This window comes from Pongo pygmaeus, chromosome 1 (assembly GCF_028885625.2).
Source record: "Pongo pygmaeus isolate AG05252 chromosome 1, NHGRI_mPonPyg2-v2.0_pri, whole genome shotgun sequence".
Lineage (NCBI taxonomy): Eukaryota > Metazoa > Chordata > Mammalia > Primates > Hominidae > Pongo > Pongo pygmaeus.
In genome coordinates this window covers 56394436-56421803 of record NC_072373.2, presented here as the reverse complement: position 1 = coordinate 56421803, position 27368 = coordinate 56394436, and the positions used below count along the sequence as shown (strand labels likewise).

Sequence of the window (27368 nt, the reverse complement as noted above, 5' to 3'; positions counted from 1 at the left end):
CATTCTAGTCATATGATTATAAGTAATTTTGTTTATAAGTTTATAAGTAATTTTGTACAAGTAAATTTAAACTTTAACACCATGTTAAAATTTCAGAAGCCAGAAAAGAGGGAGATGCAGTCTTATATTTAACAACTTAAACATTTTAAATCCCATGTAGTTATAGATTGAGATAAAACAGAGCATTTCTCTTGGCAGTAGAATCCGTTTGTTCTGTGTGTGGAACATAAGTTCAAGAGGGCAGGGACTATGTTTTGTACAACTATGTATATTATAAAACTTATAGCACAATATATTGCACATACTATTAAAACATTTTTGTTGTGGCTTTTTATTAGAATGCAATTTCAAACAATGCACACATATTAAATTTTCTAAATAATGTGTTTCATTATTCAAAGTATTAGTACTGTCTGGCATTTTCTAAGTGAGCTTAATTAAGAAATAAACCAAATGCCATAGGAAGCAAATGATTATCTGGGGGAAATTTTTAAATGATATAGAAATCTTAACTTTTTAACCAAATGTAAAATGGATGTGAGAACAATCAGCTCAGAAGCAAAGTTCAGTATCATCATTATCACCATGAACTAAAAACTTTCTAGACAATAAAATTAGTATTATGTGATGAATCCAATATGTGAAATTGAAGTTTTTCAGAGAACTCTAATTAGTGCAAGTTCTCCTGTGCTTTTTGGTCCTTTCACCCTTTTATCTCTTTTAATCTTTAGAAGCAGAATGATACTCTCATTATATTGATTGTATTCCCTCCATTTTATTGGAGAGACTAGATCATAGTTAATAAAATATGTTATTGGACTGTTAGGATTATGTATATATTTAGAAAATAAGACTTTTAAAATACTTTGTGAACACTAGCAAATTTTACAGGTGGTAATAGCTATCCAGATTGCTAAGTTATTTTTAAGAATATCTGTCTTGAGAATGGATCCACATAAGTAAGTTGGTAAATGCCACTAGTTGATAATAATAGCAGGTTATCAGCATGCACTGATTTAATTTTCATACTTTAAAATTTTCAAGGCTACTCTGAAGTTTGATGGTATTTTTGTAATTTTGCTGAAGCATAAAATCTTAAAAAAAAAAAAAAAAGTTTTGTGAAGCTCCTGGATAGGCTAAGTCGCAGAGTAAAGAAGCCTACTAGCCACAACAACTTTTTCATTTCAAATGACCTTTTGATTTCTAATAAAATTCCTCTTTATCATGAAGTTTTCCTCTAATAGAATTTGAGAAATTAAGTATTAGTGTGGAAAATGCTAAGTGCTAGTTGAATGAATATAAAGTGTGTGTTGTTACACACACATACACCCCCCCCCCCCCCCCAACTTAGGGTCTGAGTGAGCTTGAGTTCTATTTGGTATACAAAGGAAAGACCTATACACTCCATGATCTGTACTTGCAGAGCAGGTTTATTTAAAAACAAACATCTTTAGTTTAAAACTAATTAGTGTTTAAAAAATTATTTCAGACCGGGCGCGGTGGCTCACGTCTGTAATCCCAGCACTTTGGGAGGCTGAGGTGGGTGGATCACGAGGTCAGCAGTTCGAGACCAGCCTGACCAACATGGTGAAACCCCGTCTCTACTAAAAATACAAAAAAATTAGCTGGGCGTGGTGGTGGGCACCTGTAATCCCAGCAACTTTGGAGGCTGAGGCAGGAGAATTGCTTGAAACCGGAAGGCGGAGGTTGCAGTGAGCCAAGATTGCGCCACTGCACTCTAGCCTGGGCAATAAGAAAAAAACTCCATCTCAAAAAAAAAAAAAAAAAATTATTTCAAATTATAGTTTATCTTCCCATTTTCATCACATGGAATACATTGACTTTTTCTCATCTCTGTTTTTTCAAAGATTTGTCCCATCAGATGAAAAGAAGAAACAAGGTTGTCAACGAGAAAATGAAACTCTAATACAAAGAAGAAAAGACCAGATGCAACCAGGGGGCACTGCAATTAGTGTCACAGTACCTTATAGAGTAGTAGACCAGCCCCTTAAACTTATGCCTCAAGACTGGTAAGATAGTCTATATATATATATATATATCTTTTCACAGGTGTTGAACCCAAGAGAATGAATGTTGTTATTGCCGTTGATGACGTTGCTTTTTAAGAGATGGAGTCTCACTATGTTGCCCAGGCAGAACTTGAACTCCTGGGCTCTATCAATCCTCCTGTCTTAGGCTCCCAAGTAGCTAGGACTACAGGTGCATGCCGCTGCACCTGGCAGCCTATATTTTTAAAATATTCATTTGTTTTCTGTATATTGTTGGTTGTTTTTTCTCGTGTGAGCAATTATCAAATTTTATCATGGGTTCTAAATAGAAACTGTCTTTGAAAAGTGTGTTGATGTATATTTAGTTTGGTCATCAGTAATGTTAACATTCTAATAATTCCTCAATAACTTTATATTTTGGATAGGTAAACTTGATTTTACTTATAAGAAGAAACATTCCAACTTCTGGAAAACCCAGTGTAAAAAATTCTTTCCACTTGTTCATTTGTTCTGGATCAGCTTGTAGAACCCAGCAAATTAGACTAATGTTGTAAGGTATTCTATGTTTAGATTTTTGGTTTGGAGAATTTCAATTTTCTGGTAAGAAAAAAATGAAGGCAATAATGTAATAAAAATAGAAACAGCTCTTTTATCATGGTTTAACCCTTTTATTGAATTTAAATGTCCTTTAACAAAATATTAAGCTGTTTATAATATAAAGTGCCTATAAATTTAGACACACAAATTACCTTATTTCTTTAACCAGGAGTAAAAGTTGAGTATATATCTGTGATACGGAGAATGCAACACATGGCACATTAGATGAATTTACCTTTGAAGTACTTGTTAGTTTTCAGGCATTAAGAAGTCAAGGCATTGAGAATATTAATATTAAAAATTTTCTTAAGAAAATTGCAACCAGGGGACCACTGCAATTAATTAGTATCACAGTATCTTATAGAATAGTAGACTGGCCCCTTAAACTTATGCCTCAAAACTGGTAGGATAATTCTCTCTCTCTCTCTCTTTTTCTATCTCTCTCTCTCTCTGTCTCATATATATTTTCATTATAATTCTTCTCTGGTACCTAATAGATACTTGAGTAATATAGAAAGTGAGTAAGATGAGAATTTCAGATATCAAGCTTAAAACCAAGTAGGAAAGTTATATCACTTGTATTTTATGTTTGCAGTGTATTTGCAGAAATAATACAGTGTATACAAATGTCATCACTATGCTGTAAAATACCGCTTGTGTATATTAGTTAGGGTCTCCAGCCATTGAAGCCTCCAGCATTTTCCCTACTTCCTTATTTTCCTTTTCCTTTAATTGTCCTTCCAAGAATTCATGGGGAGTAACATTTTTATTATCCTGCTTCCGTGCTGATGCTATGAGACGCAGTAGAATATAAGTGACCTCTGTCCAGCAAATACGTTTGCTTTGGCAGGCATCTTGGGCTTTCAACTGTTATAAGTTACATCATAAAATTGAAAGATTATTTAATAGTGTGCTGCATTGCCAAAGATGATTTTGACAGTTTGAGGCATGTATCCCATGAAAGGGGAAATTTTTTAACTTAAGATTTAATTTTAGCCTCAGAGATTTTTTTTTCTTTTATTTTTATTTTATTATTATTATACTTTAAGTTTTAGGGAGATTTTGAGCAGGTTGAGAACTTTAAGCTTGCAGTTTTTAATAGTTGTAGGTCTTTGCTTGAATAGAAGGTAACCCTGGTTTAATATTTTTTTGTATGTCTGCAGTCTTCATTAATTGCAGTGGTTATCAAAGTGTGGTCTGCAGACCTCAGATCATTCCTAAGACCCTTTCACAGAGTTGCAAGGTCAAAACTATTTTCATAATAATACTAAGATGGCTATTCTCATGATTTATCTGCCCTTAAATAGAACAGTAGCATACACAGTGCCTCAGCATAGTAATTTATTCCCCTCCTTCTCTTCTTCCTTTCTTCCTTTTCTCTGTACTTCTACCTTCCTCCTTTCTCTTCTCCAACATGCCCATGCACTTGTTTCTTCATTTATACAATGAGGTTTCTAATAGTGTCCAGTGAGGTCATTGGATTGTTTTGAAGATTAAATGTGTTAACGTCATAAGTAGTGCATAAAGTCCTTAAAATGGCACTTGACACATAGTAAATGCTCAGTAAATGCTACTAATGTTAACCATTATTGCTGATAATGTTGTTGTTTTGTTCCCATCTTACTTTAGTTATTGGCTTTAACTGTTTATGGCAGTACTTCTTATAATTTCTCAATTCATTTAAGTATTTTGTAAAATAATGAAATTTGAGGGCCTACAAAGAAGTTTGTTCTTTCTAGGAAAACTGGGTTGTTTGGTTGGGAAAAAAATGCTTTAAAAACTACTTATAAATTTAGGGTGAATGAAACAGTTGTAAAACAATTGCAAAAATTATAAAAGTCTAAATGGTTTCTAAGTAATCACAAGAACTCAGATAAGGCCCTGGGACCTTGTAAAATGGTTGATGAGTTCCTATAATGTAATGTTTTTAGTTAAAGTAAAATATTTAAGATGTGTTTGAATTTTAAATGATTTTTTAAACAACTTTTTTGATTAATAGTTATCAACCACTATTCCCTATTACATTGGAAAAGTGGGCCACTACTCTAATTAACAGAAGGGAACAGAAAGGGCAAACAAGATTACATACAAGTATTGTCCATTGAATTATGTTTAAAAGACTTAGGTGTAAAAACCAGATACATGGGAAGTATAACAATCATTAATACATTCTAATGGCAATATCATATTGAAAAGGTGGTAAGTACTGTATTTGCTTCATAGAAGGATTGATAAGACTCTATCACATGAATGTTTATGGGACTGTTGCCTAAGGGATTTATAGTAGCTAAAGCTCAAGTTTGAAATAATCTCCGTCTGTCCCCTACCTCCCCCCACCCACTTTTCTACTTGTAGGGACCGCGTTGTAGCCGTTTTTGTGCAGGGTCCTGCATGGCAGTTCAAAGGTTGGCCATGGCTTTTGCCTGATGGATCACCAGTTGATATATTTGCTAAAAGTAAGATTCTCTTTGTATTTACTGTTTATCCAGTATAGAAATGTTCTCACTTTATTTAAGAGAAAGAGTCATATAGTTCTGCACATATGATGTGTGTATCAAAAGATTGCTGTTAAGTAACATATGTTAATGTTTAAGCATCTGTGACATATTTTTAAAAGTTTTGTACATTAATACTTTCTATGTAGGTATATCTGAAAGTGAGTATTGCCTATCCCACAACACTACTAATTATTTTTAGATCACTTAAAAATCATTGGCCAGACACAGTGGCTCACGCCTGTAATCTCAACACTTTGGGAAGCTGAGGCAGGCAGATCACCTTAGGTTGGGAGGTCGAGACCAGCCTAACCAACATGGTGAAACCCTGTCTCTACTAAAAATACAAAATTAGCCGGGCATGGTGGTGCACACCTGTAATCCCAGCTACTCGGGAGACTGAGGCAGGAGAATCGCTTGAACCCAGGAGGCGGAGGTTGCAGTGAGCCGAGATCACTTCAGCCTGGGCAACAAGAGCAAAACTCCATCTCAAAAAAAAAAAAAAAAAAATTAATACTGTTGCATGTCCATAGATTTTGATTAAAATTGATGCCAGTTTTGTTTTTTTTTTTTTTTTTAAACGGAGTCTGGCTCTGTCACCCAGGCTGGATTGCAGTGGCGCGATCTCAGCTCACTGCAAGCTCTGCCTCCCAGGTTCACGCCATTCTCCTGCCTCAGCCTCCCGAGTAGCTAGGACTACAGGTGTCCACCACCATGCCCGGCTAATTTTTTGTATTTTTAGTAGAGACGGGGCTTCACCGTGTTAGCCAGGATGGTCTCGATCTCCTGACCTCGTGATCCACCCATTAGTTATTATGAATGTCAGTTGTACTATTCTGAAATGTCTTATGTTTTTAGCAGCCCCAGTTGTTAGTGGTACCATCATTTTTCCTTAGAAAGTACCCAAGCTTGAAAGTTTTAGTCATTTGTTCTTCTGTTACCTTCATTCATTTAAAAAAAAAAGAATTCTAATATTACTGACTATAGGAAATTGGTCAGGGTGGTGGGAGAAATTATAGAAAAAAGATGCAAACCTTCTTGGAAGGCTGGGAGGTTTTGCAAAAGCTTTGAAAGATAATTTGGCTGAAGTCAACTGGATTCTCTTACCCGGAGCATGATAGCAAAGATTAGATAACCTGGGGATGTAAAGAAATTGATCTAGATAAGTTAGTTTACTTAGGCCTCCCGGAACCTGGCCTTTAATCAACCGCAGGAGTTGGGGGGTGGGGGTGGCGGGCGGGGCGGGGTGGGTTGGAGGTGGCGTGGTGGGGTGGCGAGGCAGTGGCGACCACGTTAATTACCCACAAGTGTGTTGACTCAAAGCCTTTGTCATTAAATCTGTAATAAAAAGACGCTGGCGTGTCAGGGCTGCGGCTGCTGTGACTGCTGTGACTCTTTAAGGCATCCTCCTCGATGTCTGAGTGGCCCAGTCCCCTAGCTGCACGTCCAGGAAAAAACCTGTGTCTGCGTACATTTTCCTTCTGTCATTCGGCCAGGATCTGCAGGTTGGGCCTGGCAACTGACATTATGATAGCTTTTTATGTTCTTTCTGAAACTTGAGTGATGCACAGAGTTGGTAAATGGAAAGTTAAATAAAAAGAGAATCAGAATTTTAATGAAAGTAAAATGTCAACGAGAATTCTTTTTTACCTACTTGCTTGCCTTGTTGAATAATATTTCAACAAAAAATTAGGATGTCTTTAAGATATAAATGTTGTATGAAATTCATTAAGAATATAAAGTTTTAATTTTTGTTCAAATTTAGTCTTCTGAAATTTAGATAAGAATTTAGAGAATTTTCTTTTAACAATCATCAGTGATATACTTTCATGAACTGTTCTTTCTCTTTCGCCTCTTTCTTCTACACTGACTCCTTTTTCTCAGCGTTTAAGAATACTCTTTCCCCTTCCATCTTAAACAACAAAACAAAACCCTTACCGTTGACCTCACCCTTTCCCCTAGCTTATTCTTTTTCCTTTTAGAGCTACACTTTGGAAAGAATTGTCTCTACCAACTCATTTTCTGCTCAAATCCCCTGTAGTCTAGCTCTTGCTCTGTACTAAAACTATTTTCACTGAAGTCACCAGTGACTCAAATATTGGATACTGTTAACTTATCAGAATTTGATTCTATTGACTCCTTTACTCCTTTTTAAGTTACTTTCCAAGTACCTGTTACACTTTGTCTCAGATTTCCTTACTACTTTTCCTCTGGTTATCAACTGGAGTGGACCCTTCAATATCATGCAGTTGAAAACTCCCATATAACTTTTGACTTATCCCAAACATACATACTAATAGCCTACTGTTGACTGGATGCCTTAACTGATAACATAAACAGTCGATTAACAAATATTTTACATGTTAGCATTGTATACTGTACTCTTATGATAAAGTAAGTAGAGAAAAAGAAAACGTTAAGAAAATCGTAAGAAAGAGAAAATACATTTACTGTTCAATAAGTGGAAGTGGGTTATCATAAAGGTCTTCATCTTCATTGTCTTCACATTGAGTAGGTTGAGGAGGAGGAGGGGTTAGTCTTGCTGTCCTAGGTGGCAGAGGAGGAAGAAAATCCATGTATAAATGGACCCACTCAATTGGAACTTGTATTGTTCAAGGATCAAATGTATATGGTTATGTCCCTATTTCTCTTCTCCCATAATTCTAAATACCCTCTCAAGAAGATCTCATAGCTCTCAATTACCATTTATATTCCTTTATTCTAAAAATTATGTCTCTAGCTCAATATTCTGGACCTATATACCTCACTCACTATGAGATAACTTCTCTGTGATATCTCATTGGTACGTCAAACTCAACCTTTTCCAAATGGAATTGATGGTTTTACTCTCTTCCTTATTCCTCAAACTATTTCTTATTATCTGTTAGTCCTTTTCAGTAATTTGCCTAAGCCAGAAACTTGGGAGTATATTATCTCTTAGCTCTTAGTTGATCTTTCTGCTTTCACTCTTCTGGCTTCCAGTCGTTTTCTGCATCAGATTACACTGTACAGCATTGGGGGAAAACTGAGGATATTTGGGAGCATCTCTGTGGGCCTTGATAGAAAATTGTGTTATATTTTGTTAATGTTGCATAATTATAATGAAATACATCGTTTGAGAGAAGATTAAATACTGATTTGCATAAAATTGCCAAATAAAATCTTTACAAATTTAGAATAAGTTTAAGCTGATATCTGGATATATTTTAGATATGTTATACTTGACATGGCTATATTTATTTGTTGGTTGACATGTAAAAATTTTTTTTGTTGATACATAATATTTGTACATATTTATGGTGTACATGTGATATTTTGTTACATGGATAGAATGTGTAATGATCAAGTCAGTATTTAGGGTATGTATCACCTTGAGTGTTTATTATTTCTGTGTTTTGGGAACATTTCAAGTCATCTCTTCTGGCTGTTTAGAAATATATAATACATTATTAAGTATAGCCTCCTACTCTGCTTTTGAACATTAGAATTTATTCCTTTGTGCAGCTGTTCACCATGGCATATGTTTAACTATGTAACAGTCCTGCACATGTACCCCTGAACTTAAAAGTTAGAAATTAGAAAAAGAATTTATTTCTTCTACCTGTATGTTTGCACACATTAATCAACCGCTTTTCATCCCTCTCCTTCCCTCCTGCCACACACATACACACACCCTTCCAACCCTCTAGTATCTTACCATTTTACTGTCTACCTCCATGAGATCAACTTCTAACGTTCCCACATATAAGAGAACATGGGAAAATTTGTCTTTCTGTGCCTGGTTTCTTTCACTTAATAGAATGACCTTCCAGTTCTATCCATGTTGCCTTGACACAGATGACAGGATTTCATTCTTTTTTATGGCCACACAGTATTTCAGTGTGTATATATAGTACATTTTCTTTATTCATCTGTTGATGGATTTAGGTTGATTCCAGATCTTGACTAGTGTGAATAGTGCTACAGTAAACAAGGGGTGCAAGTATCCCTTTGATAAACTGATTTTCTTTCCTTTTGATAAATACCCAGTAGTAGGATTGCTGGATCATCCAGTAGTTCTGTTTTTAGTTTTGAGAAATCTTCATACTGTTTGCCATAGTGGCTCTAACTAACTTATATTTCCACCAACAGTGTAGGAGTTCCCTTTTCTCTGCATCCTTGCCAGCATCTGTTATTCTGTTTTTAGTAATAACCCTTCTAATTGGGGTAAGATGTTATTTCATCGTGGTTTTGATCTGCACTTCCCTGATGATTAGTGATGTTGAACATTTTTTCATACATTTGCCATTTATTTGTATGTTACCTTTTGAGAAATGTCTGTTCATGTCCTTTGCCCACTTTTTAATGGGATTTTTTTAAAATTGTTCAGTTTCTTGCATGTTAGTCCCTTGTTGGAAGAATAGTTTGCAAATAGTTTCTCCCATTCAACAGGTTGTTCTTCACATTGTTTATTGTTTCCATTGCTGTACAGAAACTTTTTACTTTAATATAATCCCATCTGTTTTTGTTGCCTGTGCTTTTGAGGTCTTAGCCATAAAGTCCTTGCCTCGACCAGTGTCCTGAAGCAGTTCTCCAATGTTTTTCTGTGTTCTCTTGTATTCCACTCAGTTTCTGTGACATCATTATTTTGAATTCTTTTTCTGATATTTCCTAAGCTTATTTTTCATTGGGATCTGTAGCTGGAGAATTATTGTTTTTTTTTTTTTTTGGAGGTATCATAATTTCTTACTTTTTCTGTTTCTTGTGTCCTATGTTGATATCTGCACATCTGGTGTAAACATTGCTTCTTCTAGTTTTTTGATTTTGCTTTTTTAGGGGAGGACTTTTCCCTAAAGATGTACCTATGATTTTGATTGAGTGGGGCACTTTGGCTTTGGTTCTTCATACTGGCTGTGTAATTTCTTACGTATAAACAGTGTCAGTGGTGTCTGTGGTTTCCTCAGTGGCTTACGGTATCTTGTTAGTGGAGGGTGTGGTGAAGTTTTGCTGGGGTCAGTGACATCAGGCAGGCTAGTCCTTGGGCCCCAGTGGTGGCAGCAGCAGGCTGAGCCTGCCTGTCTTTGAGTCCCAAGGCCACGTATGCTGGCACCTGTGCTAGTGGGTCCAGACATCATCTTGGGTGCTAGCAGTGGCAGTGGTGAGCCTGGAGGGTGAGCAGGTCAGGTTTCTGGGCAGAGGGCAATGGCAGTAGCAGTGAAGGGGCAACCTCTGGCTCCCCAGAGGTCCACGCTGTTACCGATTGTGGCTTTGATGGGCTGGACAGGACAGTGCACAGGCCCACAGAGGGTGTGTGCTGGTGGGTAACAGTTGTGGTGGTAGTGGCAGGTTGGTTGGGCGTGTCTTCTGCCCCTGGGAAAATTGCTCAGGTGCCAGTGGTGGAGGATGTTGCAGGGCCACCCTCAGGCCCCAAAATGTGTGCTCAGGCACTGCTAGGGCGGCAGAAGGGGAGGACAGAGCCCAGCCAAGTTGGCCTGTCCTCAGGCCTCCAGGTTGCAGGCAGGGGTGGGGTGTTCTTCAGGTCCTTGGCAGCGTGCTACCAGCACTTGGGTCCTGCTGCTGGGGAGAGCAGCGTTGTTTTCAGTGGCAGTGGCCAGTAAGCAGGCATCTGGGGCATGTGAGCTTCCGCCAGTTGGTGGCTGTGATTGGGAGAATCTGTCCTCAGGGTGCTTTTAAATACACGACTGTTGGAGTTGTGGGGTCACTGCCAGTGGCTTGCACTTAGGTATCATCATTGTCTGCAGGTTGGCGGGGGGGGGTGGGGGGCTGTCCTCAGGTGCTTCCCCCACCCCCGACTTAGGGTGTAAGGACTCTTGGGCCCCACGGTAGGATGCAGTCTGGTGGGGGCCGAGCCCTCAAAATGGCGCTGTGCTGCATGCAGCTGCTTAGGGCATGTGTAGGACCCAAGCATGAACCTCCTATCTGGAGCATCTTGTGGTCTCTAGGCAGCTTTCTGTGTTGGTGTCAGGACCCCTGAGGGTCATGTGGCTCTCCCCTGGCTAGGATTGCAGGAGTCTGAGGTGGGAATGTGGACCATTAGGGGTCTTTCACCCTTATCTCACTGGTGAGCCCATCCTGGCTTCCCTTCTCCTTCCTTGCCTTAGGTGTTTCTGCTTACTTTATCTGTTGAATTCCAGTGCACTCTCTTAGATCATCTATTCAAAGTGTGATTGTCTACTCACTATTTTGGTTCTTTTTGTTTGTTGACCCTCCTGGTAACTTACAGAAGGTGGTTCTTCTTTTTGGAGGAGGCAGGTGCCAGATGCCTGTAGTTAGCTATCTTGAAGCCCCTCTCAAGATATTTTTAATGATAAATGTCTTCAAATTATTGCTAGCTACTACCATCGAAAAAATATTTTTATTTAATAATCTTCTGTATTATCCCTTTATCATTTGTCATGCCATCAGTATATCTAAATATTGTTTAAAAGGGCACCTCTTTGATCTCTTTTGCTTTGTTGCTTTCCCCAAAAAATGTTGGCAGCATTCATGAAGTTTGCAAAAACAAGCAATTCTGAGTTGTGTGAAATATTTTGCAGTTGTAATTCATTGTGCTGCGGTAAAACTGGCTTCTTACGAAAGAACTTTATTTCTTTTTCTTCTTCTTCTTTTTTTTTTTTTTTGGAGACGGAGTCTTGCTCTGTTGCCCAGGCTGGAGTGCAGTGCTGCAATCTCGGCTCCCTGCAACCCCCAGGTTCAAGCAATTCCCCTGCCTCAGCCTCCTGAGTAGCTGGAATTACAGGCGCACGCCACCATGCCTGGCTAATTTTTGTATTTGTAGTAGAGACGGGGTTTCATCATGTTGGTCTGGTCTCAAACTCCTGACCTCAGGATCTGCTTGCCTCGGCCTCCCAAAGTGCTGGGATTACAGGCGTGAGCCACCGCACCCGGCTTACTTCTTGTTTTTAACTTCCAGAGGCTTAAAAACTTTTAATACTTCTTCTGAATAGGAAAGTTTTTTTTAATGATAATATGTTGGTGTAAGTTTGTTTTGCATCATTGCTTCATGCGAATAAAGTATGAGTGAAACTTTATATGTTTTTAAAAATTAGTGACTTACACTTTTTGGACTCTAGTATCCTAGCTTTAAATTTAAAAGTTGTCTATTCTGGTGGAAAAATAAATATCAATAAAGATGAAATCTGTTGAAATTATTAAAGAAGGCTGTAGGCCATTATGGCTTCAGTTTGATCATTTTAAAAAACGTAACTTACATGCATTCTGAAGAATGATTAGCAAATAATTGAACAAGTTAGAAAAGCAACACCTAAGCAGAATGGAAATGATTAAAATGTTGATTTACACTGAATGCATGAGTTTTAAAATTTTTTTAATTGACAAATTTATTTTACACATATGAATACTACTTTGAAAGTTTCTTGAACATTATTACATGTAGCCCCTTTAATGAATTTGTTTGATTAAATTCAAAATGAATAATTTATGTCTGATTAAGAGACTTTTATTTATAAAAGCAAATAAATTAGAAATAAGTTTATTTTTCTGGGCACGAATTATTCATTTTAAATGTTTATCAAGAGTTGAATCTTGATTAGTTGTTAACATCAAAAGCCAATATGCTAGCAAGCAATATGAAACAAGCAATCCATAAAATACCTATCAGAAAAAACTTTAAAAGTCAATTGTTTTCTCTTTAAAACCTCTTATACCAGGTTATGATACTGATCATAATCATATGCTAGTGAAAAAGTAAAAAACTGGGGGGGAAAAGCTTAACATTTGTACATGCACATGCAAGACAAAAGCTCCCTTGATAATAAAGGGATTGCAGATACAATGATAAACTAGCTGGGATAATTCAACTTGGTTATTAAGGAAAGAAAAAGATTGTAAGTCATTATTTTATAACGTACCTGTTTTTAGTGCAACTAGTTGGGAAAATTTGCCCTAGATTATATCACCTGCCGAACAATCCAGAGTTGTCTTTTAAAAATGGCAATCATAATTTCACCTTCTTCTTGTAAACTTTCCAGTGGCTTACTATCTATCACGTGGAATAAAATTCAGATTTTTTACACTGTAGCTGAGAATGTATATATAGGCCATTACCTACAAAGAAAGTTAAACTGAAGCTGGTTGTGGTGGTGTGTTCCTACAGTCCCAGCTGCTGGAGAGGTTGGGCCAGGAGGGTCACTTGAGCCCAGAAGTTTGAGGCCTTGGCCTACGTAGTGAGACCCTGTCTCAAACTGACCAACCAACCAAACAAACAAAATAGCAAGTGTAACGTTTTTTAACATTTTTTTTAAAAATTATTCAACATAGGACATTCCATGCTTGCTTCCATCTTGGAATCTTTGTGTCAGCTGTTCCTTCTGCCTAAATCTTCCTGTCCCAAATCTTTGCAAGACTTGTTTTTTCAATTACCTGCTTCTAGATAATCTTGAGAACCCCTCTCTGAATACTATTGACAAAAACTCCCATACCTGTATTATGTCCTTATTCTGCCTTATTTTTCCTCAGTAGCATTTATACTATCTGAATATTGTATATTTGTCTGTTAAACTGTTGACTCTTAGAATATAAACTCCCTTAAGGTGGAGACTTTGTCTTGGTCACTATGTGTTTTTAGTGCCTACAATAGTGCATAATATGTAGTAGACAATGTATGTTAGATATATCTTTGATTACAGTTTTTTAGTTTAGCTTTTTAAATTGCCATATAATTGTACATATTTATGGGGTACATAGTGATATTTTGATACATACAATGTATAGTTATCAGATTATCATAATTAGCATAGCTATCATCTCAAATGTTTATCATTCTTTGTTTTGGGAATAGTCAGTTTCCTCCTTCTAGCTATTTGAAACTATGTATTATTGTTAACTGTAATCCTATAGTGGTATGGAACACTCGAACTTATTTCTTCTATCCAGCCATAACAAATCTCTCTGTATTCCCCCCACCCCCTACTTTTCCCAGCCACTAGTATTTTCTGTTGCACTGTTTACTTCTATGAGTTCAACTTTTTTTTAGCTTCCACATATGAGAGAGAACTTGTGGTGTTTATGTTTCTGGCTTGTACTTAACATAATGTCCTCCATTTCCATCCATGTTGCCACAAATGACAGGATTTCATTTTTTTATGGCTGAATAGTATTTTATTGTGTACATGTATGCCACATTTTCTTTATCCATTTATCTGTTGTTGGACCCTTAGGTTGATTACATATCTTTGCTGTTGTGAATAGTACTGTGAATAGAATACATTAAACGTGGGGGTGCAGATATCTCTTCAGTATACTCATTTCCTTTCATTTGGATAAATGCCCATTGATGAGGTTGCTGGATCATATGGTAGTTCTATTGGTAGTTTTTTGAGAACTCTAGACTGTTCTCCATAGTGGCTGTACTAGTTTATATTCCCACCAACAATGTATAAGAGTTGCCCTTTCTCCACATCCTCTGGAGCATTTGGTATTTTCTTGTCTTTTTTATAATAGCCATCCCAACTGGAGTGAGATGATACCTCATTGTGGTTTTGATTTGCATTTCCTGATGATTAGTGACATTGAGCATATTTTAATATATTTGTTGACTATTTTTGTGTCTTCTTTTGAGAAATGTCTGTTTAGATCATTTCCACATTATAAAATCTGATTTTTTATGCTTTGAAATTTTTAAGTTTCTAGTATATTCTGAGTATTAATCCCCTTTCAGATGAGTAATTTGCAAATATTTTCTCCCATTCTTTAGGTTGGCTTTTCACTCTGTTGATTGTTTCCTTTACTGTGCAGAAGCTTTTTAGTTTGATATAATCTCATTTGTTTATTTTTGTTTTTGTTGCCAGTGCTTTTATTCATAAAGCCTTTTCCCAGACCAGTGTCCTGAAGTGTTTTCTCTATGTTTTCTTCTAGTAATTTTATAATTTGGGGTCTTATATTTAGGTCTTGAGTTGATTTTGTATGGGGTGAGAGGTAGGAATCTAGTTTCATTCTTCTGTATATAGAGATACAGTTTTCCCTGCATCATTTATTGAAGACTGTCTTTTCCCCAGTGGAAGTTAAATTGTTCTTGTTTGCAGATGCCATGATCTTATATTTAGAAAAACCTGAAGACTTTACCAAAAATACTCTTAGAACTGGTATATGAATTCAGTAAAATTGCAGGATACAAAATCATCATACAGAAACCACTAGCATTGTGGTACATGAACAGTGAACTAGCTGAAAAAGAAATCAAGAAGGCAATCCCATTTATAGTAGCTATCAAAAAACACCACCCAAATTCCTAGCAGTTTTTTTCTCTTCATCATTTCTTACCAAATTTTGTTAGTTTTCATTACCCACTTTTCTCTTGCCACCCATATATATTCTGTTCTATTGAAGAAAACTCTCCTTATCCTCTAGCTTAATAAACTATAATTATTCTCTACTACTTTGTAGTGATTCTCCATGTCACTTAAATATTATAAAAACTACTTAATATGGCCTGCAAGCCTAACATTTTTCTGAACCTCTGTGCTATATATATCCCTTCCCTACATTATTTTGCACGATGCAGTTCTATTAACTCTCTCTAGTTTCTAGACTAATCCATTTTCTCTTTCAGCATGATCATCTTATTCACTAGGTCACTTGTTCTGTGCTCGCTTAATTCGTACTTGGCCTTTAGATCTTAGGTTAGACATCAGTGCCTTTGCAAGGTTTTTGACTGAATTTGTGTGTGTAAGGTACAAGGCATAGCCTGTTTTGTGCTTTGCTTTATCATGCTTTGCGGAATTTTTTTTGTGAACAAATTGGTTTGTGGCAACCTGTGTGTTGATAAGTCTGTTGGCACCATTTGTCCAACAGTGTGTGTCTCTTTCGTATTGGTGATTTTTACAATATTTCAAACTTTCATTATTTTTATATCTGTTATGGTGATATGGGACTAGTGATCTTTGATGTTACTATTAAAATTATTTTCGGCACCACAAACCACACCCATCTAAGATGGCAAACTTAAATTGATAACTGTTGTTCTGACTGCCCCACTGACCAGTTTAGTCCCTCATCTCTCTCTCTCTCTCTTCCGGCCTCTCTTTTTCCTGAGACACAGCAGTATTGAAATTAAGCCTATTAATAACCCTACAGTGACCTCCGAGTGTTTAAATGAAAGGAAGAGTTGCACATCTCTCATTTTAAACCAAAAGTTAGACATGATTAAGCTTAGTAAGGAAGGCATGTCAAAAGCTGAGACAGGCCAAAAGCTAGGCCTGTTATGCCAAACAGTTAGCTAAGTTGTGAATGCAAAGGAAAACTTCTTCAGGGAAGTTAAAAGTGCTACTCCAGTTGACACACAAATAATAAGAAAGCAAAACAACCTTATTGCTGATGTGGGGAAAGCTTGATTGGTATGGAAAGCAGATCAAACCAGCCATAATATTCTGCTAAGCCAAAGCCTTATCCTGAGCAATGCCCTAACTCTCTTCAGTTCTGTGAAGGCTGAGAGAGGAGAGAATTCTGCAGAAGAAAAGTTGGAAGGTAGCAGTGGATGGTTCATGGATTTAAGGAAGTAAGCCATCTCTGTAACATAGAAGTGTAAGATGAAGCAGCAAGTGCTGATAAAGAAGCTGCAGCAAGTTATCCAGAAGATACAGTGAATATTATTGATGAAGTTGACTACACTAAACAACACATTTTCATCGTAGATGAAACAGCCTGTTATTGGAAGAAGATCCATCTGGTACTTCTATAGTTTCAGAGAAGGCTGTGCTTTGGCTCCAAAACTTCAGAGGACAGACTGACTCTTTTGTTAGGGGCTAATACAGCTGGGGACTTTGAGTTGGAACCAGTGGTTACTTAACATTCTAAATATCCTAGAGCCGCTAAGAATTATGCTAAGTCTACTCTGCCTGTGCTTTAGAAATGGAACAAAAAAGCGTGAATGACAACACATCTGTTCACAGCAGGGTTCAGTGAATATTTTAAGCCCACTGTTGAGACCTACTGCTCAGAAAGAAAGATTCCTTTCAAAATATTAGTGCTGATTGACAATGTACCTAGTCACCCAAGAGCTCTGATGAAGGTGTTCAAGGAGATGAATGTTTTCATGATTACTAACACATCTATTCCTTAGCCCATAGATCAAGGAGTAATTTAGACTTTTCAAGATTTATTATTTAAGAAATAAGTTTTGTAAGGCTGTAGCTGCTATAGGTAGTGATTTCTCTGATGGATCAGGGAACAGTAAATTGAAACTTTTCTAGATAAGATTTACCATTCTAGATGCCATTAAGAACATTTGTGATTAATAGGAGGAAGTCAAAATATTAACATAACCAGAAGTTTAGAAGAAGTTGATTCCTACCTTCATGGTTCATAGATGACTTTGAGGGGTTCAAGACTTCAGTGGAGGAAATAAAGATAGGGTGTGGAAATAGCAAGTGAACTAGCATTAGAAGTGGAGCTTGAAGATGTGACTGAATTGCTGCACTCTCATGCTGGAACTTGAATGGATGAGGAGTTCCTTCTTACAGATGAGCAAAGAAAGTGGTTTTTTTGAGATAGAATTCACTCCAGTGAGCACTTTTGTGAAGATGCCGTAAACATTGTTGAAATGACAACAAAGGATTTAGAACATGACATAAATATAGTAAAGCGGCAGAGTTTGAGAGGATTAACTCCAATTTTAAAGGAAGTTCTTCTATAAATAAAATGCTGTCAAATATTATCATATACTGCAGAGAAATCTTTTGTGAAAGGCAGAGTCAATCAGTGCAGCAAACTTCATTGTTGTCTTATTTTCAGAAATCGCTACAGCCACCCTAACCTTCATCAACCACCACACCCTGTTCAGTCAACAGCCATCAGCATTGAGGCATAATTCTACACCAGCAAAAAAAATTAGGACTTGCTAAAGCCTCAGATGATTGTTAGCATTTTTTTTTTAGCAAGAAAGTACATTTTAATTAGGGCATGTACATTGTTTTTTCAACATAATGCTATTGCACACTTAATATAGACTATGATACAGTGTTAATGTAACTTTTATAAAAATGCAATGAGGTACCATGAAATATGCGTAACTCATTTTATTATGATACTTACTTTATTGCGGTGGTCTGGAACTGAACCCACAATATCTCCAAGGTATGGTTGCACTGTTGTGTTTCTGTGATAACCTACCACCCTTATAGTCTTTCTTACTGTCCTTCACTAGACTATATGCATTTTATCTTACCTTATTCCTCATTTTAGTCTCCAGTGGCTGGCATGTATAAACCCTGAATGTTTTTAAAGATAATATTTTAAAAGATCACTTTAGTTATAATATGGCTTCAGTTGGTGGAAGAAAGAAATTTTTTTCTTTTTTTTAATTTTGAGTAAAAAATGATTACTTCTCTCCACCCCCTCTATAGTTAAAGCCTTCCATCTGAAGTATGATGAAGTTCGTCTGGATCCAAATGTTCAGAAATGGGATGTAACAGTATTAGAACTCAGCTATCACAAACGTCATTTGGATAGACCAGTGTTCTTACGGTTTTGGGAAACATTGGACAGGTAATTCCGATTCTAAAATATGCTTATGTGTGTTTTATTGTAATTTTTCTGTCTCAGTTAAATTTTAAGTTCCATAGAGTTGTCAGTCTTATTTCCTAATTCCCTTCTTTCAACATTAACTTGATGCTTATCTTCAGTAAATAAGAATTTTTTATTGTATAATTACTTTAGATGGAGAGTTTAATATAGCCTGATAGAAGTAACACTAAACTGAGTCAGAAGACTTAGACTTTAGTCTTGGTTTTGTAATCTGTCTCTAATTATCTGTGTGACCTTTTTAAACCTTATTTTCTATCCAAGGAACTTTTGATTAAGAGAACCCTATGTTTTTTGCAAGTACTGAAAGATCTCTGATTCTGGATTTATTTGTGTTACGGATGGTTCACAAAAGGAAATGATTTTTTAAAATTTATTTTAATTACTAGTATAGTGTTCATAAAGCCCTTTACATTAATAACAGTTTTGTAATTGGCAAATTTAAGAACAGCATATGATCACAGTAAATACCACTGAATTGGTTCTCTTTGAGGTATGCTCCTTAAAATCTGTAACATTTTTGGTGCAAGTCTCTCATGATATATGTGAAACATATATTATTGTAGCTAGACGCTCTTAGATTATATTACTTAATAAGAGGAGTGTTAATTCTAGCTTATTCCAGAAGTCTTTATATTTCCAGTTTTCTAGAAAACAGCATTTTATTCTGTTGATTTTAAGTTTTAAGAAATGTCAACTTGTTTTTACGTGCATTATTCTAAAAATTCTAAAATTCCTATAGTCATTATAACCTACCATAATATTTTTTTTCAGGTACATGGTAAAGCATAAATCCCACTTGAGATTCTGAATTATTTGGCTCCTCCATTTCTGGAAATTGAGACTCAAGCTTTATGAATTTATCAAGAACTTAAAAATGAAGAAAGTCACAGATTGATCTTTTATAAGACCTTATTTGATGCTTTGTGCTTCAAGGAGATGATGCCTGTCATCCATATAAGCAAACTTTTTGGCTTACAACTATTTTTTTAATATTAGCCTTCTAGTCTGTAATGGAAATTGTATATTTTGATAGAAGTTTTTTCTCCATTGGTTAAATTAGCATTACTTAACATTTGTTTCTTTAGAAAATAAATGCAGGTTATAAATGTGTGTATATTTAGAGATTATAAGGCTCTCTGAGCCATCTTCTGATTTTTCATTGCTCTATAATTCTTTTTACTGAAAATACTATGTTATGAATGGTATTAAATTTTAGTCTCTGGAACATCCAAAACCAAGCAAAGGGATGCGACTATTTTGAATGAATCAGAATGTCAACTTGTATGTACACTATATCTACACTTACTCTTTATTTAAAAAGAATAAGGAAAAATCAAGATCAATTCTTCAATTTGATTGAACTGTTCAGCCTTTTCAAGATTTCTTTATTTACAAATGATTACATTTAAATGAATGTACATTCTTCTCACTGACTTTGGTGATTTTGAAACCTAGAATGATGTGTTTCTATCTGTAATATCTTTCCATTTGAAAAAAATCTCAAAACACAGATTAAAACCACAATAGGCTGTAGTATTTTTTATTTTGGGAGCCAGAGTATGATTTGGGGGAAGAATATGTATCAGCCCTATTGCAGTATAACTTTAAGCTCCTTTTCTCTTTAGTCCACTTTTGATTCTAATTTTTATGGTATAGGATTTTGAATCTTCTATTTTAGGCTTGTCAGTCTTGGAGTTCTTATCTTCCATTATCCCTAAATATTGATAAACTCCCAGGCACCAAAGAAAACATTTGCTTAATTGTCTGAAAAGAAACAAGAGAAAAACACTGGTATTTTTATGTCTGTATTCAATATGGTATAAAATATAAAAACTATATTTTAACTTAGTGAAATATTTTACTATTTCTCTACTTTAGACAAAATGTTGCATCCAAGGTACATCAAGTGACCATTTGCCTTGAACCTTGATTTCACTTCGTTTTTTTTTTTTTTTTCCTTAAAGGCAACTAGGAAGCTTTACTTTCCTAAACTGTTTTTGCCATTGGAATTTTTGCTGATCACAGTCTTATGTCATTTTTTTCTCCATTTTTATTCCCAGCAATTTTCTCCTAGGTTAACATATTTTTGGTGAACATTTAGGCCTTCCATAGGTATTAAGCTGACATTATGTAGCTTCTTAATGAAATTTAACACTGTCACAAAAATGAGAAGTTATTATTTTTTAAGTGATCACATAGTTCATACCACTAGTAACTAGAAAAGATATTTATTCACATGATATTTACAAGGCTCTTCAGAAGAGAACAGTCAGCATTTTAAATTACTAGATTTTAGCATACTTACAAGGTTTGAACAGATTCTACCCCTATTTTCCTCCCTTCTTAGCGTCTTCTTTCCTTAAAGATAAAACTCAAATTTGTTCACATTAGGCTTTCTTAGCATATAAATCTATTTCCAAAATAAATTACATGTTGTGTAAACTTTCTCCATGATGAAATAGTCAAGGACCAGAATCTGTGATATTTTTATGTAAGATTACTTGTCAAGACTACTACAAGTCAATATGAACTACCTTCCCATAAAGATTTTTGGTATTTGTACTTATTTATGAACTTTACTTGAGACAGAATATGGTTAAAATTAGGAACATCTACTTTGAACGAGGTTTATTTTTCTATTTTGAATTTGCCTTATGTATATTCAAAGGCGTATGGAAATACTGTAAAGGAACATTAGGAAAAGGACAAATATGCTATAACCATCTATCTTAAAATCAGACCCTTAGTATAAGCACCTCTTTTTCTCTTTGACAATTTAGTCTCTTATTTAGGTCCATGTAATTAATTTCATTCCATTATTTTTTAGCTGTTTATTCTAAAAAACAAAAATTTTCAGCCAGTCCCTATTTATTCTCCCATGACATGGTCCTATATAGCAGTACTTAACACAGTGCCTTGCACATAGTAGGCATTCAGTAAATACTTACATGCATGAATGAATAATGTATTTTCAGTGTAACAAATTTATTATAAAAGTATAGTTTGACTCTTCTTGGTCTTGGAGTTTGAGAGTACAGAATTACAGGGAATGAAGAGAGGTATAAGTAGATATTTTAATGGAAATGGAGTATAAATTAATAACTTGACTTACCCCTCCATAAGTTACTGCTAACTGGAGATACCCTTGTATGCCCAACCTGTAAAAGAAAGTTCTATTTCTATACTTACAGGACATTCTTCTCAGTCAGGGAACAGTAAGAAATATGTAGGTTTCAATCAGTTGCTCTCAACCCTGACTGCATTTTAGAATCATTTGGAGAGTTTTTAAAAATATCCATGCCTGAATCTTGATTCCCATTTTCATGTAATTTGAGACAAGACCTGGTCATCAGTATTTTTTTTTAAAGTTCTCCAGGTAATTTGAATGTGCAGGAAGGATTCAGAATCACTGGTTTAATTTGTTACTGAAAACAGTACCAGTATTAAATGTGTTTCCTCTTCCTTCTTTTCTGTATGTGTGTGTGGTTTTTGATTTGTTGTTGTTGTTGTTGTTGTTGTTTTGTGGCCACCCTTTGCACTAGACCATCCCTGTTGTTGGTGGTATTGGCCTATATTCCCATTGACAAATGCAATTTTTAATTATTTATTTAATATAGGAGTATTTTACTGTTTAATATTTAAACAATGTTTAATGTATTTCATTATTAACTAGTATTATAGTTTGTTTTTTTCCCATGTCTCCATAACTTTTACTAACATTTGTTTTTAGCAGCACAACAGTAATCCATATAGAAACAACTAATTCATAATGAGGAAAATCTCATAATTTTTAAGGCAGAAAGAAGTATTAATTTTTGATCTGCCATGTAGAATGAGACAAATACAGTTTGCTTATGAAAGGAAAGTGGCATGCTTATGAAAGGAAAGTGGCATACTTTTAAATTGGTCTACACAGAAAAGTAAAAGTAAACTTCATTTAAATAAGATTCATTATCTAATAAATATTGAGGGAATATTTTTCCTAAATAAAAATGTTTGTGACTGCTAACAAAAATTAAAATGATTACATTGTTCTTTTTTGGAGGGGTGGGGAGGAATATTTGTTGAACTAAAGTATATAAAATTTTTTGAGACTAGCAGTATATTTTATAATATTACAAATACAAAATTATTTATGAAAGCTAGTCAAATTAATGGCTTAGAAAGTAGCTGTAAACTTTGTGTTTTGAAATTGCTTGTTTAAATGCAAAATTATGAGTAAGATAAGTCTTTTTAAATTTTTTATTTTTAATTTTTTTGGAAGTTTATTAAAGCCCTTCATATACACATACTTTTTAAAAAAAGATTCTTAATAAAGAAATTATTGGTTTTTCTGGTTAAAGTCCATATAGAATGCTGAGAAGTAATTTATAAAATAAGAACTATAGAAATTTGTTCTCAGCTGAAAAGTTGGCAGCTGCTCTGTTTCTTTAAAAAAGTACAACATGAAAATTTAATTACATTAGCCTTAATATTACTTGACTGAATTTCTACTATTTATTCACTTGTGTTTGAGATTCACCCAGCTATTCTAATGATAGAAATAAAAAGTGGAGAAATGACTAAAGTTGACTTAAGAATTGGACTGGGAATATTTGAAATGCCATGTCCTATATATTCTGGCATATTTGTTGGCACATTTGCAAGTATGTTGATCCCAGCATTGTTTATATCTGTTGGAATAATAACTAAGGAAAAATTGAAAATGTATAATAGATGTATAAAGATTTATATTTAGTTAGTATATAATAGATAATACTTGCAGGTTTTTTATGTGTTTTGGGTTTCTGTGTATTATTTTAGGTAATCTTTATAAGGGCATCTTGGAAGTTATAAATATGTGCCATTTACTGAAAAGCGGTAAGCATTTTTATATGAGTAAAGCTAATGAAATAAAACTAGTTTTATTGCCAAAATTCAAAAAATGGGGTTCATGCTATGTCGAATTTAAGCAAATGATCTGTCTGAGGATTTTGTTTGCCATTGAATTCCATTTCTGTCCACTTTAAATTTACTAAAAGCTATTTAACCTGAGTTTGATTATAATGCTTAATAAGTAATGCAGTTCATGTACATAGAGGAAGCACTGTAAGTGATTTTTAACCACCAGTTGGTGCTGTTTCTCAAAGTGGTTCTTAATTAGAGTTTAAGTTTGGGTGCCATGTGAACTGATAAAATATTCTACTCATTCTTTTCGTTTTTCTTTGTTTTATTTTTCATTCTGTTTGTTTTTCTTTGTTTGTTTTTGAGATGGAGTCTCACTCTGTTGCCCAGGCTGGAGTGCAGTGCTGCGATCTCGGCTCACAGCAGCCTCCACCTCCTAGGTTCATGCAGTTCTCCTGCCTCAGCCTCCCGAGTAGCTGGGATTATGGGTGCGCACCACCACACCTGGCTATATTTGTATTTTTTAGTAGAGACAGAGTTTCACCATGTTAGCCAGGCTAGTCTTGAACTCCTGACCTCAGGTGATCCACCTGCCTCGGCTTCCCAAAATGTTGGGATTACAGGCATGAGCCACCATGGCTGGCCTGTTCTGCTGATTCTGATTCCAGTTTGGTGGGCTGTTAAATTTTAGGTTTAATTGTAAATAAAACATGTTGCCCTATTTTGTGTTAAGAGCACTGGGGACATTTCCATTCTCCCTTTGTCCTCAATCCCCCAAAAACATTCATACGAAGAAGTTAGAAGCTGTATTGTGGGCTGGAATGTTATCTTTACATGAAAAGATTATTGAGATTTGTCAGGCATAGTATTTCTCTGAGGAATAAATGAAATATAAATTTCACTTTGAAAACTAATGAGTTAAAACCATTTACAGTTTCTGTTAACGAGTTAAATAATGTATAGAATCATAGTTCGTAATGGTAGCAAGCTTCATGCTCTGCTGAACTTACAGTTTGATTATGGTCAAATTTTCTATGTTATTATTGTAATAGAATTAAGAGTGTGTCCTGGTAAATTACATTACCTTTACAGTTTGAGCATTCTGATTTTAACATTTGGTAGTTTCAAAACAAACTGTACTCATATAATCTGAGCATTAACAGCATCATCATGTCAGTGGTACCAATAATTGTGAATCTTCTGCAACAAAATTTCTTTAATGATGAGTTTCATGGGCTATATTCAAACTTAATTTTTATTCAATTCGTAAGTGCCCACTAAATATGTATTTTATTTCTGCTCTTCTGTTCCTTTGATTATCTGCTTTTCAGTGAGCATCTGCATAGCTAAAATAGATATAGCATGTGTTGTAAATGCTGTTGAATTTTTTTAAGGCTCAAAGGTGCTAGTATATAAATAACAGCACATTGCCAAATAAGCATTTTTTCTTTCATTTTCTAAAGTACTTTCATGTTTACTCATGTAATGATCAGCATTTATGGTGAGTTGGAATAATTTTTCCTCTTTATTTTCTTAAATGACCCTAGAAAACAATGTAAAGTAGCTCTGAAGAAGGCTTTGTTGTTGAATCTGTCTCATAATTACTTGTGGATCCTTTGACACAGAATTATTTATAGTTTATAATTCACCCTTATCTAGAGAATGCTGATTTCTATTACATAAGTAATGTAAATAGGACTGAGACCATAGTGAAGCAGAAGACATTTGGGAGATACTTTTGATTACATTTGGATATTTTATTGGACTATGATTATTTTGCCAACAAAGTACAAGTCAAAACATTGGGTTATACAACATATTCACTTTCATAAAATATAGTAATGGATACTGACAGAAGAACTGCCTTCATGGAGTTCACAGTGTTAATACTCTAAGTGTAATGGCCATCTATTTCTCTCTTTTTAATAATACACACATTTTTCTTTAAAATGGAATAGTTTGAAAGTGTGTGTCGAGTCCGTGTAAATGGTTGGGGGGAGATCAAGTGAACTTCCTTGTGGCTCATTCGGTGGTTTTAGCACAATTAAGCATCACTAATGTTTTTAAAGGGCTTGACTATATCACAATTTTAAAATATTTATATATTTAGATAATATATTTTTATTCCATAATGTACTACTGAGGACAAAAAGGAAGTGTAAGGGTCACTGATGATGAAATAAATTTGAGATACATAAAAGTAGTTTAAGGCTAAAGCAGTTTGATGTAGGAATTTGAGGAGAAGAAAACTTCAGCTTAATGGGAAAATACTAATTTGGACAGCGTTGTATGCTTCTGGGGTTGTCATGAATTTAAGCAAAGCTAGGCAAACCTAGTGTGATTTTTCTCCGGTGACATTTAGTTGCTTGATTTCAGGTATAGAGAATTGCATTTAGATTTTTAAGCTATTTTGATGGCAGTAGAAGCAGGCCAGGGAGTTGAAGATATTTTCAAGGTAATAATTGTAGTACTGAAACATGGAATCTAAGCTGTTCAAGGAATACATGATAGAGGGGAGGTGGTGAATGGTGAGAAAGTGGTGCTGTCCTGTGAACTGATAACAACAATGAAGTGAGCCTGAAAGATGGGGGAGGTGGTCAGAGGATGGGATGTGTGAAGTCAAGACTTCAGAGGTGAGATATTGATGAGAAAAAAGTCAAGACCTTGGAAGTAACTGAGATAGGGTGAGGTATTCATTAAAATGAGGAGTCAAGGATCTACGGGGCTGCAATTACTCATGTAAGTGTTGAAATGAGAATGACAAGCATAGGAGTGAGAAGAAAGATGGCAGCAAGGAGAAGGTAACCGGTGACTGGTTGGCATTAGCTTTACAGGATCCATGCTTTAAAAACTTTGATTAGATATTTAAAGATGAATATTTAAAGATGAAAATATATTTAAAGATGAATTAATAAAATGTTGAAGGTATAGATCATTTCAGTGCCTTTCTCCAACATCCAAATTGTTAAAGAATTACATACTTGTCCCATTAGCCCAGATGATGAGGATTTTTACTAAGACACTACTGACAGCCTTCCCACCCTCTGAGTCTTGTTTTCTAAGTTTGCTCTCATGTGAGGCTAGTTCTTGTGTTCTTTGCTACTTTTGTCGCTTAATGATACTGAAAGTGGGTAAAACCTTTGTTGGAAAATCTGAGCTCTGCCCTCTAAGGTTTCATTAAGTGCCAGCGTTGGGGTCACTTCCCCCAGTTGTATGTGCAACTCATTACTAAGAGAGAATATCCTGAGCGGTTCCCAATGGTGAGTGGCTGGCTAAAAGGAATCCCTGGAGATTTTGGTGTGGTAGGAAAGATTTTTCATTCTTGAGGATTTTTCTTTGACTTTTCTATGGGCTGGCTGATTTCCTTAGTTTGCTTTGTTCTGGGTTTTAAGGGAGAATTCTTGGGAGGTTGTGAATTTTCTTTGCCTACAGTGAGATGGTTAGATGCTATTCTGAACTTTATCTAAATCTTACCCAAATCCATTTCCATGTTAGCAAGCATGAAGTTGTTTACCTTTTCTTTTTTGGCGATTGATTTTGAGTTTTTCCTTCTCACTCACTCCCTTGCCAGTTCCTTAGATGTTATGATCCAGCTATTGATCCAGCTTTACACTTTCTTCACCCAGAAGTGACCTCACCTTTTCATGACAGAGGAAACAGAAGCCACGGACTTCTTAATGCTATGTCTCACAAACCTGTATGCATGTAAGAATCTTTTATTTCCTCCTATTCCAGTGTTTTAAACATCCTGTCACCCATCAGGGACTTGTCCATTCATATGTATTTCTCCTATACCTTTCCCACTCTGTCATGCATTTTGCACTATTACTGTATCTCTTTC

At 35.4% G+C, this 27368-nt stretch overlaps 1 protein-coding gene across 1 annotated transcript in view; it reads left to right on the top strand.

Annotated features, from left to right (window-relative positions):
- Positions 1 to 22109, top strand: part of CDC73 (cell division cycle 73) — a 137495-nt gene extending 115386 nt beyond the window's left edge. Inside the window, exons 14-17 of the mRNA XM_054450084.2 lie at positions 1869 to 2030; positions 4962 to 5062; positions 18463 to 18604; positions 19415 to 22109. Of these exons, the coding sequence (XP_054306059.1) occupies positions 1869 to 2030; positions 4962 to 5062; positions 18463 to 18604; positions 19415 to 19451 (442 nt within the window). The 3' untranslated portion in view covers positions 19452 to 22109. The remainder of the gene's footprint in view (positions 1 to 1868; positions 2031 to 4961; positions 5063 to 18462; positions 18605 to 19414) is intronic.
- Positions 22110 to 27368: the final 5259 nt, after the last annotated feature.